This window comes from Lytechinus variegatus, chromosome 4 (assembly GCF_018143015.1).
Source record: "Lytechinus variegatus isolate NC3 chromosome 4, Lvar_3.0, whole genome shotgun sequence".
NCBI classification, from domain to species: domain Eukaryota; kingdom Metazoa; phylum Echinodermata; class Echinoidea; order Temnopleuroida; family Toxopneustidae; genus Lytechinus; species Lytechinus variegatus.
This window is the reverse complement of record NC_054743.1, coordinates 9858638-9878980: the sequence shown is the minus strand read 5'-3', so window position 1 is coordinate 9878980 and position 20343 is coordinate 9858638. Positions and strand designations below refer to the sequence as shown.

At 35.7% G+C, this 20343-nt stretch overlaps 1 protein-coding gene across 1 annotated transcript; it reads left to right on the top strand.

Annotated features, from left to right (window-relative positions):
* The first annotated feature begins 1833 nt into the window (after positions 1-1833).
* Positions 1834-11528, top strand: LOC121412476 (sialin-like). The gene is made up of 10 exons (XM_041605289.1): positions 1834-2176; positions 3543-3766; positions 4883-5113; positions 5277-5364; positions 7148-7240; positions 7527-7660; positions 7941-8096; positions 8762-8891; positions 9778-10019; positions 10525-11528. Exons 1-10 carry the CDS (start codon positions 2173-2175, stop codon positions 10726-10728), a joined length of 1506 nt encoding a protein of 501 aa, XP_041461223.1. The 5' UTR covers positions 1834-2172; the 3' UTR covers positions 10729-11528.
* The last annotated feature ends 8815 nt before the right edge of the window (positions 11529-20343 follow it).

Sequence of the window (20343 nt, the reverse complement as noted above, 5' to 3'; positions counted from 1 at the left end):
AAATTGAAAATATAAACTAAGGGGTCAACGATTTGGTGTATGACATTTTTCAAAAGGTAATTATTTATCCCATCACACCCAGGACTTTTATGGGAATTCAGTTTATTTACTATATGATAATTTCATGAGCACTAGTAGGCTTGAAAAAAAAAGCAATTGGGGTTAGGATTTGTTAGGAAATCATGAAACTGTTTAGATGAGTTAGGAATCGTTCGGGCAAGATTTTCACCAATACAAGAAAAATAAGAATTGAAAGATTCCGCCATAGCGTGGGGATCGTCAATAATTTTACCATCAATATTTAATTGAGATATTTGAGTTGTCTTTTTAAATTTATTAAGTGCTTTGTTTATTACTTTTTTTTTTTTATTTTTCATATCGTTTTTATATAAAGCTAACTGATGAGCGTAGAACTGCTTCTTCGCCACACGTAATAAAGTTGTTAAAGTATTATTATATTTGACATATTTCTGCTTTAGGTCAGGTTTAGAATTAGATTGATCGCATACATATCTGTAGTATAAATTATTCTTCCTGTTTATCGATCGCAATAACGATTTATTAATCTACGGAGATATCGGAGTTTTTTTACGATTAAATTTCTTTGGTTTGACCCGAGGGATGGTATTGTCGATACAGGAGGTAAAAGAAGTCATGAAAGAACCATAAGAGGCGTTCGTATCTTCACTAGAGTATATGGTGGACCAATCAATATGAGTTAAATTATTTTGTAGGGTGATGATGTTTTCATCGGTGAATTTATACTTGTTAGGTTGATTAGAGCATTTTGAGAAAGTGGTTCAAATGGTAAATAAACAAAGATTGGATAATGATCAGAAATATCAGTAACTTTTTTTCAATTCAATTCAAATAAAACATTTATTTTCTTCCATTTCAGTACATTTTTCATAACATAAATTCATACATAAATCAATTTGTTATATAAACAAAATATATATATATAAATATGTACATATTAGGTTTAAGGAAGAAGGCGTATACCCTAAAAGCTGAGGCTTGTGGCGGGATACGCCTGTAGACAAAAATACAATACAATACACAATACCAAGAAAAAGGGCAGAGAAAAGAAAAAAGAAAACAAAGGAAAGTGAACAAGAGAGGGAGACGTGAGCGGGGAGGCGGGCATGAATTACGAAATAAAATAGAATGCTCAACAAAATATCAGTGGGGGCCAAGTATAAATGCCGCAACAACAATTTGTCCATGGTTCATGTTAGAAGTCAAAGGAAACGTAAGAAGGGAGAAATATTTATATGTATAACGACAGAAGCAATTTTTTCATTTTATATTTAAAGCTGATTGTCGACAAAGATTTTTTTATGTAATCCGGAATTTCATTCCATATTTTGGAACTATAAGTCCAGTTCGAAGCAAAGGATGGAAATTCATAAAAATATTGTCAATAAGAGTTGCAGAGGTATCCGCTATTCTAGTGGGTTTGGTGATAACAGGAAGAAGCGATGAAGACAAGAATACATTTAAGAAGTCTTGAGTTGCCCTTTCGTTAGTACATGTAAGAAGGTTAAAGTCTCCCATAATTAGACAATCTTTATTAGCTATAGAAGGTTTTGACAAAATATTTTGAATTTGTGAATTGAAATTATTACAATTGGATTGAGGGGGTATCATGGACCTGACAGAGTAGAGGTCCATGGTTGTATTGATAGCATTACTTGGAGTGGTAGTGTAGCAAGGAACTGGAAGTAGTATAACGATGCATGGTTCATTGACCGGTTTCATGCGCTATCCTATCAAGCTATAACTTAAAATTTTATTTGTACCTGTTTGCTATTTCTGACTGTTTCTGTTATACCTTGCACACAAAATCAATCAACCAAGGACTAGTTCGAGGTTTAACCGTCATTACTCTACAAGCGCTTTCAAATCTGATGTGATTGAAACTAACAATTATCAAAATGTTCATCGAAGGAGTTTGGCGGACTGCTTACATGTACACCGAAATTTGCGCGCGTATCTTGCGATCACTGGGATCGGTACATTGATGTTTTATACGTTTGAGAGGTCAAAGTCAATTAAAACCTTTCTGTTGTTATCAACCTGAGCCGGTCAATGATGCAGCCTTCATAGAGGAAGGAGGACGTTTGAATTCGACTGGAACAAGAAACAGACGCAGATGCGATTTCAGTAATCATGGGTAAGTCCACTTACAGCCGGAACTACAGCATATCAGGGGAGTCGATTTGTAATAGGACTTGACGAATGTTTATATTCGAAAAGTTTATTTTATCCAACAGGCCTACCATTGTGGTATTGACTGGACACTTCTCAGCCAGTAAACATGGACAAAGTAAAAAAGTCGTTAGATCTGACAATTTGAAGAATGGAAATTGTTGGTGAAATACGCACCCTGTTGTGCGAGATTATACTAATAAATGAATTCATCCAGTAAATTAATGTCGTGATCCTAAAAAAGGGTGAATTTCAACCACCCTTATAGAGCATGAAAAATATAATTATGAATCTCATGAAAACGATGATGGGAGCGCGAAGTGCGAGCTAAATTATTTGTAAATCCTGACCTGAAAATTTTACGCTTTAAGGATTAGGGCCTATTGTACATATTGTAGGAATTTATGAACATGATATGTGTCTCAATAAGAAAAGTTCAAACGCAGACCCAATTTATTTTTGTTCTGACTTGAAAACGGGACTATTTAAGCACATACTTTAATAGTGAATAGCTTTCATATCTCATCAAACTTATATATTGTGAGCGCGAAGCTCGAACTAGCTGTTCAAAGCCTCCTTTTGAGTATTGACTTGAAAATATTTCATCAATTTCTTAATGTAAGCACTAATACCAAGGAGATTAGAGGTGATATCTCCTTGCTAATACGATACGTATCCCACTATTCATGCGAGCGGGGAGTTCGAGCTGAAATTCAAATCAGTACACTGACTTGCAAATTTATGGGTGGATGTGTAGAAAAAATTCAATCCCTTTTGCCTAACATTATGGACTAAAGGAGGAAGAGGGGGTTTCTTTCATTATATTCACTTCAAATATATACAATTCTAAAATGCAAAGTTAAATACTTTACTTCTCAATCAAGCATGATCCGTTCTCTCAATTCAAACAAAAATTAGGCATACATTATAGAATGGTGATATTAATGGCTGACATAATATATAATACGACCAATCAATTTCATAAACGAAAAATTTGCTATTGACTGGTACTAATGACTAGTTCTAAACAGCAGTCATGGTTTTGAGACGAGGTTAGTGTATCAAATAAAAAGGGTCCAAATCAATCTCAAGATTATTAAACGTATTGTCCACATCATTCTGCTTGGGCATTAGAAAAATTACACACACTTTTTACATCTCAAACATTCCTCACGCCCTCTCGGCTGTAACTCTGGTAATTTAGAACTGTTCCAAAGATACCACATGCATGTATACATGTCATCGATGATGTAATTATTAGTTCGTATGTTTTTATTAAAATGTTTTATTTTATATCATGCTGTTTTTATCCCCAATTTCTTATGTTTTAGCTGTAAACATCCTTTATCCAAACTCGAGGATACTTTTCGCTCTGATGTGTTTCGTGGGACTAGCTGGTATTAACACACTCCGTATCAATCCGAGCGTCGCCATTACCGCCATGGCAGCATCCAATCACGGCCCAAGAAACTCGACACGTGACCACGATGTGACCAATGATGGATGTTGGAAACGAAATAATACGTTCCAAGGAAACTACACGGATGATATTATAGTTAGTATATTCTGTCTTCCTTTTCAACATTTTGATCTGCTCCCTAACCACCCTCCTCTCATAGCCGTCCCGTTCACCCCACCCTTCCCCTCCTCTCATCTTGACTATTCTCTCCCTCTGACATGCTGGTGATGTTTTGAGTCCGTTAGTTATCTAGATGGCTGCATTTTGTATGTTCCGTTCAATGTTCACTGATATCGAAAATTCAGTTGTATAAACATCCATTATCTGGATTTTGTAAGCACGCTTGCCACGAGTTGAATTGGTCAATTAAACTTTATATGTTATTTTATGAGATGCTTTCATCACTTAATGATTTCCTATAATTATTCTTGAATAAAAAGGAAGGTATGAAAACAGGAAATCTTTAAGATTACTCTCAACCTTTGTATTTCCTTCTGTCTGCCTAATGGTTTCCTTAAGGCCCTGTATAATGTATTGTGATTTAATGCCGTTGCGTTAATGTCATTGATGATAATCTGCATGGAACTGGTTTAGTCTGTTTCTCAGATATGGAGCCTCCTTTCACTCAAAATCCAAGTCAAATTTGAAAGAAAATAATAAAGAATCCATGTCATTTTCTCGGACCTCAGTTGCTCATAATTATGATTAATCCAAACTTAACATCTGACATCAAATCTAAACTTACCTACCCTATCATATCATGTTATTAATGACCTAAAGCTCAATCACAAATCCTCAGTAATTAGGCCGGGCATTTACCATGTTTACCACAGGAAAAATATCTTGTGGTCCCACAGTATAGTCCATCATCTATTATCCCCTTTTATGTTCTTTTTAATTTAATAAGAATTTAATCTACAATGGTAAGTGGCGGATTCGGGGAGGGGGTGACCGAGGAAAATGTGATGTAACATAAGAAGACAAGAAAAAAAAGGTGTGGAAACCAGTTTGTGATGTTTGTGGGATTTGATTTGAGTGATGACGAGAAATTATTTGATGAAAAAGTGGAACACCCCGTGGGACATCCCCGAAGAAAACCTTGAGATCTGGTAGATCTGCAAACGTGAATGAATACGATACCAACATATTTGAATTCTAAGGATAACTCTCCAGCAACCTTATAACTGTAATCATCAATTTTTCTTTGTTCAGCCTGAATTTTCTTGGAGCAGTCGAACACAAGAGCTTCTCCTCTCTGCATTCTTCATCGGGCTACCCATAACCCAACTCCCAGGCGGCTGGATCGCCGATAGAGTAGGCGGGAAATGGGTCGTAGCAACCGGAGCTGCAATGACTGCCATTATGAACATGCTTGCACCACTAGCCGCCCGAACAGGAGCATCATATTTCTTCACCGTGAGGTTATTAGCTGGGTTATTTGAGGTAAAGGAGAAAGAAAATGTTTCCATAAGCTTAAAAATGATTTGTGAATAATAATAATAATGATAGTAATAATAATAGAGGCGATCATATTGATATTGTTATAAGCAATTAAAACTGATTACCACATCCTTATTCAATTATGATGTCTCTTTCTCGTTTCAAGGGTGCTGTAGTACCAGCCATGTTCACACTGATCAGTAACTGGACTACAAACAAGACCAAGACTAGGGTCACATCGTTTGCAATGGCAGGTGGGTGTATGAATAGGAAACTTGATGAGTTGAGCTGATTGAGCTGATTTTGATTTGGTTTTCCCCCTCAAATTCCACATTAAATTCTCTTTAAATCTGTAATCGCAAAGGAACACACTATGCAGAGTGTATTTTAAGTTCATTTACAGTGTGTTCAATGTGTTCACAGAGTGTTTATTCTGTGTTCGCAGTGTGTTTACTGTGTGTTCACACTGTGTTTTCAATGTGTTCACAGTGTGTTTATTGTGTGTTCAATGTGTTCACAGTGTGTTTATTGTGTGTTCACAGTGTGTTTACTGTGTGTTCACACTGTGTTTTCAATGTGTTCACTGTGTTTATTGTGTGTTCACAGTGTGTTTATTGTGTGTTCACACTGTGTGTTCAATGTGTTAACAGTGTGATTATTGTGTGTTCACACTGTGTGCTCAATGTGTTAACAGTGTGTTTATTGTGTGTTCACACTGTGTTTTCAATGTGTTCACCGTGTGTTTATTGTGTGTTCACACGGTGTTTTCAATGTGTTCACCGTGTGTTTTTTGTGTGTTCACACTGTGTGCTCAATGTGTTAACAGTGTGTTTATTGTGTGCTAAGAGTGTGTTTATTGTGTGTTCACACTGTGTTTTCAATGTGTTCACCGTGTGTTTATTGTGTGTTCACAGTGTGTTTGTTGTGTGTTCACACTGTGTGCTCAATGTGTTCACAGTGTGTTTATTCTGTGTTCGCAGCGTGTTTATTGTGTTCACAGTGTGTTTATTCTGTGTTCGCAGCGTGTTTATTGTGTGTTCACAATTTTTTTTGTGTGTGTGTGTTCAAAATTTTTTTTAGCGTTCACAATATGTTTACAGTGTGTTTAAGGTTTAGCACAGTATGCTCTGTTAATGAAAATGGATTTACATTAACAGAACATACTGTGCTAATGAAAATGGATTTATAGTGATATTTTGATGACACTATAAATCCATTTTCATTAGCACAGTATGTTCTGTTAATGAAAATGGATTTATAGTGTCATCAAAATATCACACATAATATTATGTCCAATGTATTCCCAGTGTATTGTCTCAGTATCTCACGGTACGGTGTTAAAATTGTGTTTATTATGAAATCACGGTGTCCTACAGTGTGTTAAACGTGCTCATAGTGTGTTAATAGTGTCACCACAGTATCCCAAAGTATGTTCTGTTTGTTCACAGTGCGTTCATCATTGTGGTTTATTTTCACTTCGTCTAATGCTAATTCGTCCAATAGCCAAGTCGTCTACTATCATTTGGTCTTCCATCAGTTCGTCCAATATCCACATGGTCTAATTGCCAATTCGTCCACTGACCACTTCTTCTAATAACCAGGTGGCCCAATAGCCATTTAGTCCACATACCATTTGGTCTAATTGGACTAAGTGTTAATTGGGTGAAATTAATGAAAATGAAATGGATATTAGACCAAATGGTCATGAGACGAAATGGTGATTAGACGAAGTGATGATTTGACCAAACGGTTGTTAAACGAAATATTGGTGGACGGAATGGCATTAGACTAAATGAAAGTAGACCATGTGGTAAGTGGACGAGTTGGCAGTAGACGAATTGGCAATTTACCATCATTTTTATTCAACAGTGTGAATGATGCAGCGTATTTTACCACATAATGTTGAGAGTGACATTGACAGACTATCATATCTCACTGCCATGCTTACCAATGCCGCATTTTCTATCATTTTCTCTATATGTATCATGTGTATGGGGTCGATTAAACCACCCCCCCCTTTTTTTGGGTCTATTTCAGGTTGTCCATTTGGACTGGCAATAGGACAAATTGTATCTGGTTTAATCTGCTCTACCCCTCAACTTGGATGGCCTTTCTCATTTTACATCTTAGGTAATGTAATGAGCAACTTTTGTTTAATCGTAATCCTTCGATTCTAATATTTTACCTGCATGGCCATCAAAACGCCAGTGACGTGTATAGATGAATTAATCAATCGTTACTATCTTATGAAGACAGCATTTCAATGCAGTCTACAAAAACCCTTGTAAACTTCATTTTTATGTTAGACTGTACATACTATAAATATATCTACACTTTGTAAAACAAATGTTATATCTGCAAAATTTCTCATTTTTATCTTTTCATGCATTTTTTTTTCAAACTTTGTTTTATATAGGTTCCAGCTATCTGACTTGGGCAATCCTATGGGTTGTTATTGTACGAGAAAGTCCGATAGAAACAGAAGAAAATTACCAGAATGACGGCCTGTCAGATAAACAGGAATATGAACAGAGAAGCCAGATTAAAAAGGTGATTTTCCTCCTATCATTGCCAGAACTATTCGATTATGTATTCATGTAGCTTAACCAAATATAAAAATGTGATTATAATAACCTAATTTTTGTCATTTAATTGCTTTTATTTTGCTTTATCTTTGGATAGAACTTTTTTCGGAAGAAGCAAATATTTATTCGAGATGCAGTGATTATAACAAATGAATCTTTCTACAGAAGCAAAAGAAGTCATACGGTTGATAGATATTAAGAATCATTGGTATTACATTAAGTCATTTTTCCCTTCACTTATCAAGCCTCCCGCCACTGTGCCCGTCCGTGACCTGCTGACGTCACTTCCTGTATATTCATTTATTCTGATCCGGTTTGGTATACAAGGCTGGGTTGTAGGAACTCTTCTTACCAACCTACCTATCTATATGAAATACGTCCTTGGATTCTCCATTAGAGAGGTACGTTTATCTTTCACTTTCTCAACTTTCTTCTTCTCTCCTCCTCCTAGTCTTCCTTCTTGTTCTTCCCCATCATCTTTTTCTTCTCGGTTTTCTTCCCTTCTTCCTCTCATCTCTTCTCTTCTCTTCCTATTCCCCTTCCTCTTTGCTTTTGTTCTTTCTTCTTTTCTTTCTATTCCTGTTCTTGTTGTTCGTGTCCTTGATTTTTCTCTTCGTGTTAACTTTTCCACACCTTTCAATTCATGGCTTTACGAGGAGTGTGTGTGGGGGTGTTATTTGATCTGAATTTAATACACAATATTTTCTTACGAGGTTTAAATGATGATTTTCTCTGACAACTATAGTCATAATGATGAACATATTGTTTTAATATAAACAAATAATGTGTACACTGATTGCGCATTGGTATACCAGATAACTCATCTCATTGAAAAAAAGTTCACTATTCTGATACAAAAAAAAAATTAGTAAAATATATACTCATACAGGCGCTTTGATATTACTTAGTCAATTACATTGTTTTCTTTATTATGCATCATATTTCAAATCTACTTATATTTACTATTACGTTTACTATTTCTTTTACCTTTAAGAACAATAATCATTATCATTTGACTAAAGCCATTTAATTTTCTACCGTAATCATTTTCTTTTTGCCATTGAAGGTTGGATTATTAGCGTCAATTCCTTATGTTTGTCAGACGATGATAGCGATGGTGACGTCACAGGTGGCTGACTCTCTGATTGGTCGAAACAGTAGCGTAACTAATGTCCGCAAGACAATGATGTTCATTGGTATGTATGGTCTCTCTATGAAATCGTTTTAATTAAGTCATGTTCTGTTACTATGCCTGCACAATAAGTTGAGATGTTAATCCGAATTAAAATGAATAAGTCTATGATATCAGTCCAAGTTTTCTTTAAAGGACAAGTCCACCCCAACAAAAACTTGATTTGAATAAAAAGAGAAAAATTCAACAAGCATAACACTGAAAATTTCATCAAAATCGGATGTAAAATAAGAAAGTTATGGCATTTTAAAGTTTCGCTTATTTTCAACAAAATAGTTATATGAACGAGCCAGTTACATCCAAATGAGAGAGTTGATGACATCACTCACTATTTCTTTTGTATTTTATTATATGAAATATGAAATATTGTTATTTTCTCGTCATTGTCATGTGAAATGAAGTTTCATTCCTCCATGAACACGTGGAATTCCATTATTTTAACATTTTGTGCTTCAGGCAAGGAGGTCCTAATCGTCAAATTCGTAAAAATTGAAATATTGTATAATTCAAACAATAAAAAACAAAAGAAATAGTGAGTGAGTGACATCATCGACTCTCTCATTTGGATGTAACTGGCTCGTTCATATAACTATTTTGTTGAAAATGAGCGAAACTTTGAAATGTCATAACTTTCTTATTTTACATCCGATTTTGATGAAATTTTCAGCATTGTGCTTGTCTGATTTTTCTCTATTGATTCAAATCAACATTTTTCTGAGGTGGACTTGACCTTTAAGAAGATAAAAGTAAATGAACGTTATTTTACTAATATTAGAGAAGAGAGTCTACTCTAAAATAAGATTGATTCAGTTATTCAGATGTCGTTTTATTTTTACTACAGGAATAAGTACATGAAAATCACAATATAAAATATCATACCTAACTTACAGGTGTTGTGGTCATCGTTGCAACCCTCCTTCCGGTTTCTTTCATCGGTTGCAATCGGTACTTCGGTTTAGGTTTCATCATAGTAGCCGCAACAGGAACCGGAATTACCTATCCGTCGGTTTTCTCCAACGCAGTGGACCTGGCGCCCCGGTTTTCGGGTACGCTGATGGGTCTTTCAAATACCATCGCACTATCCGCCAGCTTTATATCACCAATAGTAACCGGTTATCTGGTGGACGATCAGGTATGTATGCGGATTCAATACGAAACTGAAAGGCGTCTATTACTAGTAGGGAATGTCCAATTATCTGTGTAAAATATATCACATTTGGATTATTTAAGAGCATTAGTGAAAACAACCTGATATTGATCACTAAGAGTAATTTATTTTTTTGTTGCTATTTGTCTTATTCAATAAATAATTTACATAACTTAAAGTAAAAATTTAATTTCTGCGACACAGTGAAGAAAAAATGAAATTGTAGAAAGTGCAATCACGGCTGGTAATGTCTTTCTAAACAGCGCCAGCTATTTATTTTCAGTAATTCTTTCCACTGCCCTCGGTTTGGAAGGATTACCTAATAAAAATTGCAGTGAGTGGATAAAGCTTTCTGTTATTTGCTTCTGATTACGCCTTAAATTGAAAGAGCAATTATGAGACATGATTATTGTTAAAAACTATGACGGAGAAGCCCTTTTCCTATATTAGGGTTTTGATGGTATATTTTCGAATTAATCCTAACATACAGTCTGACCCGGAGGAATGGAGAGATGTCTTCTATATCGCATCAGGGATCGCAGTCTTTGTCACCATCTTCTTTCAATTATTCGGATCTGGAGAGGAACAAGCCTGGGCCAAAGACTACGAGAAAGAAGATGAAAAATACACGGATGAAATATATATATGTCAGTCTAGATCTACAGAAAGGATGCCATTCAAACCCTTGGTTTGAAACCGGTTTGTGAAGTCAATATTATTGGTACAACAAGAATGATCTTCAGGGGATGTGCCATTGGGCTTGCAACTACAGTAGTTCGCCATTAATTTGCGAGTCCACATTAATTTTGGCTGGTTGCATTGCAAGGCAAGGTGACAAGCACTTTGTCCAACAGTCACGGGGATGTTGTAGTAGTCGATCGCTGTGAAGTCTCGAAAACATAAGACGTCGCTGCAACCGAGGAAAGCCTCCGTGTCGCAGAGACGTCTCCTTGTATAGACAGAAGAAACATTTATGTTGCAGATGTCTCCCTCTGCGACATCTACTTTGATGAGATAAAGATCCTCTAATTCTTGCCGATACCTCGAATATCAAGGCATTTTCGACATAATTCGTGCCAAATTCATACCAGCGCTCTGCAGCGTTGTCAACAACACCCGCAACAACAGTATGTTGAGTCTTGACCCGGTGGCTTGTGTTTTGGGTTTTTTTTTTCGCTTGTGATTCGTTTTATATACAGAGTGGACCAAATAAGTGCACACAATGTACCCTGATCTTTACCTCCATGATAGTTTCGATTCGATTAGTATGGCCTATTGACATGCCTGTATTTTGTCATTCTGGTAAGCTCATTGAGATGTATAGTTAATGAGCTATAGCGCATGCGTATGGATAAAGTATGAATATCAGTTTCAGCTTTGTGAAACGTTTTGTTATTTAACATTGAGGTGATGGTCAAATCTTTGATGAAAAAACAAGATTAATATGGAGAATTCCCACACAGCCAAATTTACCCAGCTATTTACCAATGACAATATTTACAGTAAACTTATACGCTTTAAAATTTCGTATTTTCCAGAGTATTCTTTTCTATTAATGTATACGTTCTTTTCTATTAATGTATACGTTATATACAATCTTTCTTTTTTTTCAATTTCTTTTTCTGTATAATTTCGTCAATCGCATGTCACGCTATATCCTCCACAAAATTTTACTGCCTATGTTTGGGTAACTGGTATTGGAAATATCAGAATTAATGACTGACTGAATTAATGTATAAACGACTGAATGAATAACTTCATTCATCACCCCCCCCCTTGCTATTTTTTTAGTGGTATTGTCTTTCGTCATTAAATTCCATGTGCCAAGTTGACAATTTCATCAGTCCGTCTTCTAAAATCTGATATTTAGTCAAATTTCACACAGATGTTACATTTTGGTTTTGACACGCAATGCACATTTCATTTGATATTTAGGAAGATAACCGACTCGAGAGTTATTACGTCACGGTATCACTTTAGACAAAGGGAATAAAAAAAACTAAACGACAATAACGACCAACCACAGCCAAGAAGAAGGTCAATATACGGATAATGTAACAGTGATTGACGTAGATGTTGCGAATTGATTACATACCAAAAAAAATCATACAAAGTTCGGTTCATTCAAATCCCCAAACATCTTGTCCGGATATCTATTCGCGGTAAGGATTACGGTTTCTATCATAAAAACCCGACTAGATAATCTGTTGGGGAATATTCTAATGTATCACCGTTCCGCCTTCTTTAGGCGGTTTTGTCTGTCATACTTCTGATACCTAGGGCTTATCTAATATATCTTGTTCCTTTCTTATCAATATACATCCAGTAAAATGACTGTACTTATCGAGCATTATAATAAAATCAAGTTCAGAGGAAACACCTTCCCCCAAACAGAACATTTATATCATAACCGAGAGGATCATGGCGTGAATAAAATGAAATACTATTTTTTTGCATTAAGTGTTTTAAATGAAAGTATTGTAGCAATTGAAGTACAGAGTATCCGACAATAATTTACCCATATTCTGAACGGGATTTTAATGTAATCACTAGTCTGAATGTTGTAATTTAACTGAATTGATAGCCAATTGTGGCTTTAACAGTATAAGCCTGATTTATCATTTCACTGTCACTCATTATTTATAACTGTTTAGGAATATTGAATAACGCAGTTTTATTTGCAATTATAGCATGGAAGAGGACAGTGGGTATAAAAAACATACGTTAAAAGATATTTGACATTTTTGGCTTCCCATAATTTTAGCCCAGATTAAGACAATGGCCTAACTTAAACGGACTTTTGAATACAGGCAGGCCAATGTGTTCACATGGTGGAAAACATTGTGAAATCTTCACAATGTTTGGGAAAATATCATTTTATAAGCGAAATGAAAAGAGCCCGATAATTGAAGAAAATGTCTCTTGTCCTCATTTCAAATTCATTCAAATAGAACTCAATTAATTCCCCTATATACAACAAATGAAAAAAAATTATAACGCTATATCCTTCATTTCCAGATTTATTACATCGTATTAATTGCTACGCTGTTAATAATATTATCTTCCAATTAGGCCTCAACTGGATATTCACGTGATATTTCCTGTTTATGTTGATTGAATACATTGCTTGTTAAATCAGTAATTAGTACTCATTAAATGTTCGATTAATAGCGCATAAACCTTCTTTCCTGTCTAATTTACTTCAATCCTAAATCCCGAGGGAGTGGCTAGGAACAAGAAACGGTCGGGGATTTGGGTTTATTACCCTACTTTAAGAAGTCTGAGTTTAAGAATTTGTTTGAGTTAAAGAATCATGTGTCACCTCACCTGATTGGTAGGGAAAGTGATCCGTTATGTTTTTCTTAAGAATAAACATTCGAAAGTTACAAGAAAGTTCAATTGAAAGAAAAGCTTAATCCAATTGCCCACAACTTACTTAAGAGCTTGAATAATTCATCCATCATCATGCAAGGTAATTCGTGATTTATATGTATCATTTATATGTCCCTTTTCTATTGGAAATGAAAATAAGCATGAATTCAATCGGGAATTTTAATAAGCCATCATAAAGCTTACGTGTTGCTTCTCATTAATTTTGTACGAACGAAAATACCAAAAACGATAAAATAATTCGTGAAACATTTTCCAAAACTTTCTCAGATGGAGCTCTTGTAAAACAAGTTGTACTATAGTACTCTGAATATGGAGTCACAAACGATTACCTTGGTCACATTTGTTCTACGGCGGCCGTACGGCGAGTCGAAATTAGCCGTTTTAACATTATTGTTTGGTGGTTCTAGTAAAAATGAATAAAACGGCTGTTTTCGACTCGCCGTACGGCCGCCGTAGAGTGACCGTGGTATAACTACACACAAATTGTCGTGGGTTTCATTATTAACATTAGTTGTTTACTTTATTTTTTTTTCAAATGCATATATCTTAGAATATCTTCAACAAATAGGGTTTTTCGTACAGGTAATACACGACAATGAACACTATTTCATGAAATCAACTAGAGAAAACGTGGCAATTTTAAAGGGCACACTTTTTTTACTATTCTTTTTTTTTTAGCTTGCAGCTTTCGACAACGAAGTGAAGAATTGATGAAGAATAACTTCATTCCCCCAGTTGTCTTTAGCCTGGATAATCCGAAGAAAGAAACTATGAGCTGTATTTCATTCATTAGATCAGGAACATTCATCGTTTGATCAAACAGGTGATCAAAAGGGACCATCACCTGTATAATAAGACATTACATCTCATTTCCTTAAACGACAGTATTATAAGACATGTAAAAGAGCTGATAAGTTCTTTGCATCGATTATCTCTAACTAGTCAGATAGCTTCACCTGTCATCAAACTGTTCTTTATTACCCTAAGTCATGTTCGATCCATCTACCCCCTTGTTCCTATGACTCGCTATCACGTGACGTAGTTTGAGAGAATCTTGTCTAATCCGTCATGATGTCTTACTTCTTGATGGAACCCTGAAGAATTGATTTGTAACCATGCAAACAAAAACATGTTAGAATACATTTGTCTACACAGGTGGTTTGAATTCAAATTGAGCACATTTTAGCGAATTACCAAACCGAGATCTGATTATTGTTTTTTATGTGTTTTTTTTACAATTTCATTAAAAAAAAGAGACAGTAATGTAATTTTGGTGTATCTTCACTTTCGCAACGGATATACAGCAATTTAAGTTTATTCTAAACGTTCTGAAAACACCAATGGATTAAACGCGTTTTTCTTCAATTTCTTTTCTTTGAGGTGTCAATGTAATCAGGAAAAAAGCTCATTGAAATAAGTTTAATGTATTAAAAACGTTTGAATTGTTAAAATAATATCTTAATAAGCCTAACTATGCAAATCACCTGAAATTCATATGATTTTAACTAATGCAAATTTAAATAAAGAATTAAAAAATAAATTCAAAGGTTTATGTGTTTTTTTTTTCTTTTTAAGAATTGTGAGGAATGGGTGACAAAATAATGCACCGCTTCGCTGTATATGCTTCCGTGCACACTGTCAGAATTGCATACTCGGTCTTCCCGCCTAATTAAGCGAACTTCCCGCCTTAATTAACAATTCACTCTTCTCAAGGTTGTTCATTCACCCCTCTCCATATTCATTAACCAAACCATGAAGAGTAATTCTAACATCACTGTCAAACCCATCATTCTCATCTCATCTTCTGTTTCACCGCAGTGAGATGCATCACCCAGATTAGGAGGATTTCCGCTGTGATGAAGTAATTTCACCAAGAAACCTCATTTCATATTTCTTCAAGACACCTCTGAGGATTGGATTTCGTAGGATATGCAGAAAAGCTTCGAAAAGTATAAATTATTGTTCGGAAATCAAAATGAAATTAGGGTCATAAAAAGATGATTCACAATTTTTTCAGTTGTTAGTTTTAGAGTGATTTGGATGACTTGACAAAAGTACAATTATTGTCTTTATTGTAGGCATAGTTGTAACTGGATATCAGTGTTCATTGTCATGATGATGTTCGAGCCAAAACCTTTTGGAGGATGGGTGATTTTTTCTTTTTTTTGGACATTTGACAGGACCGGCCAACTTTAGCTACTTAGAATAGGAACTATTATAAATGGCAGAAAATTTGTGATGTGATGAAAATCGACTTGCTAATAAATTGATAACTGCATATGCAAATTCACCCTCTTAACCAGGGATCACAATAAAAGAAAGAAGCCTGTATACGCCTTCCTTTAATTAATATTAGGTGTATGCATCACGTAATGTTTGCGGGTGATATTTCTATTAAAAAAATCATTAATGTCGCAAAATTGTATTTATATATAGGTCCTATTGTACCATTCATACAGAGAAAATACGATATTGTTTGGCGGCCATTATCTGTCGTCGTACTTTAAAATTCACTTTTTTTCCAGACTAAGTTCAAATAAAAGTCACTGTGCCTTTTCTTGATGACTATCGCTTGAAAAGTAAGAAGTCACTGTAGCGACGAGACTGTTCTTAGGTTGAAGGAAGATTACCGTTGAGGTCCCTGGTGGCTTCAACAATATAGGAGGACGCCCCTATACCGCCCCCAAAATAGCTGAATAATACCAATCGTTTACCTTGAAATCGACAAACCATGACGTCACAATGTCTGGAAACATGAAGCCCAAGCCCCTCTGATGTTTCAAAATGTTATGCACCCGAGAGTTCAAAAATAAATGTCTACTCAGTTGTCCTAGTTCATGAAGGTCCAGGGGACCATTTGAATCGGATAAGAGGACGGTGACACCTGGTTGCAAGGGTGTTGAAGGGTTAAAGATTTATAAAATTCCCGGATGATCGAGGGCAGCTGAAATCATTTCGCAAATTATCATATTTCATTCAGATTTCTTCATAGACCTATTCCACACCGTGTATATCTTTCGTTCCTTAACCTTCAACAAAGTAATTGCAAGGGGGGGGTCATACAGACAAATATCCCACCATTTCTACGAATTATTAAATCATCAACAAAATATCGCATGATGTGAAAATGAGAACAAAAAATGCCGATAGATCCACTCCAACCTGAAAAAAGATCAAAGTTGGCCTTCACTCTAAAAAATATTGGGTAATTATCAGTGGCGTACCTAGGATTTTCCAAGGGGGGGGGGGGGGCAAATTCGTCCGCCAAAAAATTTGACAAGCCCCTTCCCCCCAAAAAAAAAGAAAAAGATCTTCAACCACAAATAAAGGATTTCGTACCAGAAGAAATAATGAAAGGCAAAAAAAAGGGCTTCAAGTTCAAAAGAGTGGGCCACTTGTGGCTCGTCAGGGGGGGGGGGCAGGGGTACTCCCCTTGCATGGGTTGTGATTCGTCGGGGGGGGGGCAGTCTGCCCCCCCCCCTTAGGTACGCTAGTGGTAAATATGCTCCATGAGGGTAATAATGTGTCCAACCAACATTGGGCATTTCTTTGAGGGCATTTTTATTTATCCTGTGTGATGAAAATTTTGCCCATTCTAAAGTAATTGCTGCTTGTTTTTTTTTTTTTTTACCTTACTGGAGAATATGCTTCCCGCTTTGGGTAAAATGCTGCCAAATTGGACACATAGATACCCTCTTGATGGTAAAAAATTTACACACTCTGAATTAAACTTTACAACGCATAACAATTACGAAAGCTTACAGATATGACCTAATATATTTCCTGGAAGTGTTGCCCTCGATCTCAATTTTTCCTTTAACCGTGAACTTTTGTCCTCATTCCTGTACTGTATCGGCTAGAAGATGACCATGAATAATGCCAGTGATGCAGCGTATTGTCATAGGAACAATAAACCGCAGTGACTCCCATACCTGAAATGGAAAACGGGATGAATCGTTTCACACCTTGAGGCAAGAAATCCATACTTTTTAATTAATGGCATTTTTATAAGAAAGAGCTCTGGGCCCCGTTTTACAAATAGTTACGATTGATCCAATCAATTGTAACTCTATGGAAATCCACTTTTGTAAACAAAGGAGATCACCCCAAATTGTCAAGAAATAATTAAATTTAGGGATATACATTCATATCTATATTTTTTTCCAAATAAACATGCATTTTATATTTTGACTTTGCTGGCCGTCCATAGTTACGCTTGATCGAATCAATCGTAACTCTTTGTGAGACAGGGCCCTGTTGAATCAAAGAGAAAGTGACTTGTTCGTATGTCCTTCTTGCACATTATGTATTCAGTAGAAATTATATTATTCGTTGTTGAAGTGTCAAAGTTGGACAAAGATTCGTAAAGCATTCCATGAGATCAGTCGATGTCAAAATAATAATAATAATAATAATAACGTTTTATTTACCCAGGGTAGCCACTTCAGTTAGGAAACTGCTCTACCAGCGGGCCCTGCATAAAATTATATGTTATCATTACCCTTCTCCAATCTAAATGCTGAGCGCCTAGCAAGAAGGCAGAAGGTCCCATTTTTATAAGTCTTTGGTATGACTCGGCCGAGGATCAAACCCACGACCTCCCGTTCATGAGGCGGACGCTCTACCACTGAGCCACCATGTCCGGTTAATAATAACCGGACATGGCGAAGGGCCGGACAAAATAAGAAGGGCATAACAGTTATCGAACAGATCCCTATCTCTTGACAAAAAAAAATGATTCTATAAATACTGCGCTCCCATTAAAGGCCAGGTCCATGATGATTCATAACTTTGAAATATTAGGACTTTAATTTTCATAAAAAGGAAAGTGATGAATTTTTTTTCAACGATTTAAAGTCGCCACGATATTGCATGTTCCAAGACAACAAAAGACATTATCGGGTCGTGACAAATTTCTTTACCATTTTGCATAATTCCAAAACTGTATGAATCGATATTGTTTTATATAATAATAATAATAATTGTGGCTACTTATATAGCGTACGGGTCCACCTTTCGGTGTTCATGGAGCTTCAAGGAAAATAAACACAACAGCAATAGAAAACAAACAAGAATAGAATTTGAATTCTCCTGAATAAACACAATATTAAACTGTTAATGGGAGATTAAAGGTGTGGTCCAAGCTAAAAGTATTTATAGCTTTATAAATAGAGTAGAACTCACAGAGCAAAGTGCCGAAAATTTCGTCAAAATCGGACAACAAATAGCAAAGATATTGAATTTTAAAGTTTAATAATATTTTGTAAAAACAGTCCTCATGAATTTTCATGAGGTGGGCTGATGATGTCACGTCTCCACTTGTTCTTTTGTATTTTATTATATGAAATTAGGTTTATTCAAATTTTTTCCTCCAAGAACTAGAAAAATTGGATTGACAACTGATTTAGTGCATTAGATATTTATTGCTGCAACTTATTTCATTATAAGGGAGACATATTATTCACACAAGTATGAAATAATGAAAAAATTATGATTTTATGTAATAACATAAGAAAACGGAAAGTGGAGATGTGACATCATCAGTTCGCCTATTGAATATTCATGACGACTGTTTTCACAAAATATTGCTAAACTTTAAACTTCAATAACTTTATTATTTGTTATGCGATTTTGATGAAATTTTAGGCGTTTTTGCTCAGTGAGGTCTACTCTGTGTATTAAGATATAAATATTTTCACCCTGGACCACCCCTTTAAATAAGTTTTCAACTGAATGTTTCTGTTGATGAAATATCAATATTTTAATGCAGTATCAATTGACCATTACCTGAATCTGATATCAGTGTATTGTAAAATTCAGTTGGAATCGAAAAGAATGGCTCTCAGCCCCTCTCAGCCTCGATTCTATACGCGATGTATATGCGCTTCTTCGTGATTGTGCATTCAAATGGTTTGAAAATAGTCTTCTAATAGCTAGAAATCAGTAATTGAATAATATAAAATGCATTGTCATGGAGAATACTGATAATGTACTACCGGAGCGCGCAGGAAGTTAAATTGGGAACAGAAACGCTCTTCTTCATCTTGCCTCTAACATGAAGACAAGGTATTGAAAAACGGTGTTACGGGAAAGTTTCCGCCAAGGAAGCGGGTGTCGCCTGCTCTAAAGCAGCCGTTAATGTGTTAATCCTTTCGAGCTTACCGAGGATTGCGATTTCAGAGTTTCTTGCTACCTGAGCTGACCTGAGAGTCAGTCCATATGAACTATTAATTTAAAAAATAAGTTGATTGTTAAACTTAAATGTGACGCAATATTATATGAGGTCATTACGTGTAAGATATAGTATAAAATGAGTCACATAAAGCGGGAAAAGAAATCCTGAGTGAAGATCTGTGGGGCACTCTTAAAATAGTTGGGCGAACAATGCCAAACTTTTAACCAACCCTGGTTAACATACTGTCCATATGACTAATGGTTAAAATCTGCCCAAATTGGTTAATAAATTTGCTCAATTGCATAATAATTGCCCATATATATATATATATATTGCCCAACATTTTAAGTGTGGGTGGATGAAAACAGTGAGGAAGATGAAAGGGGAAAAGGAAGAGAGATAAGTAAAGACACAAATGGGACAAATTGGAAGAAACTTATGGAGAGGGGGAGAGAGAGAGAGAGAGAGGGATGATAGGGGGAGAGAGTTTGGAATATGAGAGAGATGGGGGGGGAGAAAGATGGAGAGAGGGGGCGATATGATATCGAGTTATAGCGGCAGGGGCGGAGAGCAAGCGGAAGGAATTATAATCGAAAGGATGTGATTATTGGTGTGCAACTGTGAAAAGAATGAAAATGTTCCAAGTTTTCCATCAAAACAATCGTCCACATGCCCCATACACATTCCAATTGCTGAAATACATAATAGCACATTTGATTCAGGTAATTTCATATATTTTCA

Bases quoted from the DNA above. Each gene is read 5' to 3' on its own strand.
- LOC121412476 (XM_041605289.1), top strand. The intron at 8,892-9,777 runs GTATGTATGGTC...CCTAACTTACAG, and splicing joins CAAGACAATGATGTTCATTG to GTGTTGTGGTCATCGTTGCA. The intron at 10,020-10,524 runs GTATGTATGCGG...CCTAACATACAG, and splicing joins GTTATCTGGTGGACGATCAG to TCTGACCCGGAGGAATGGAG.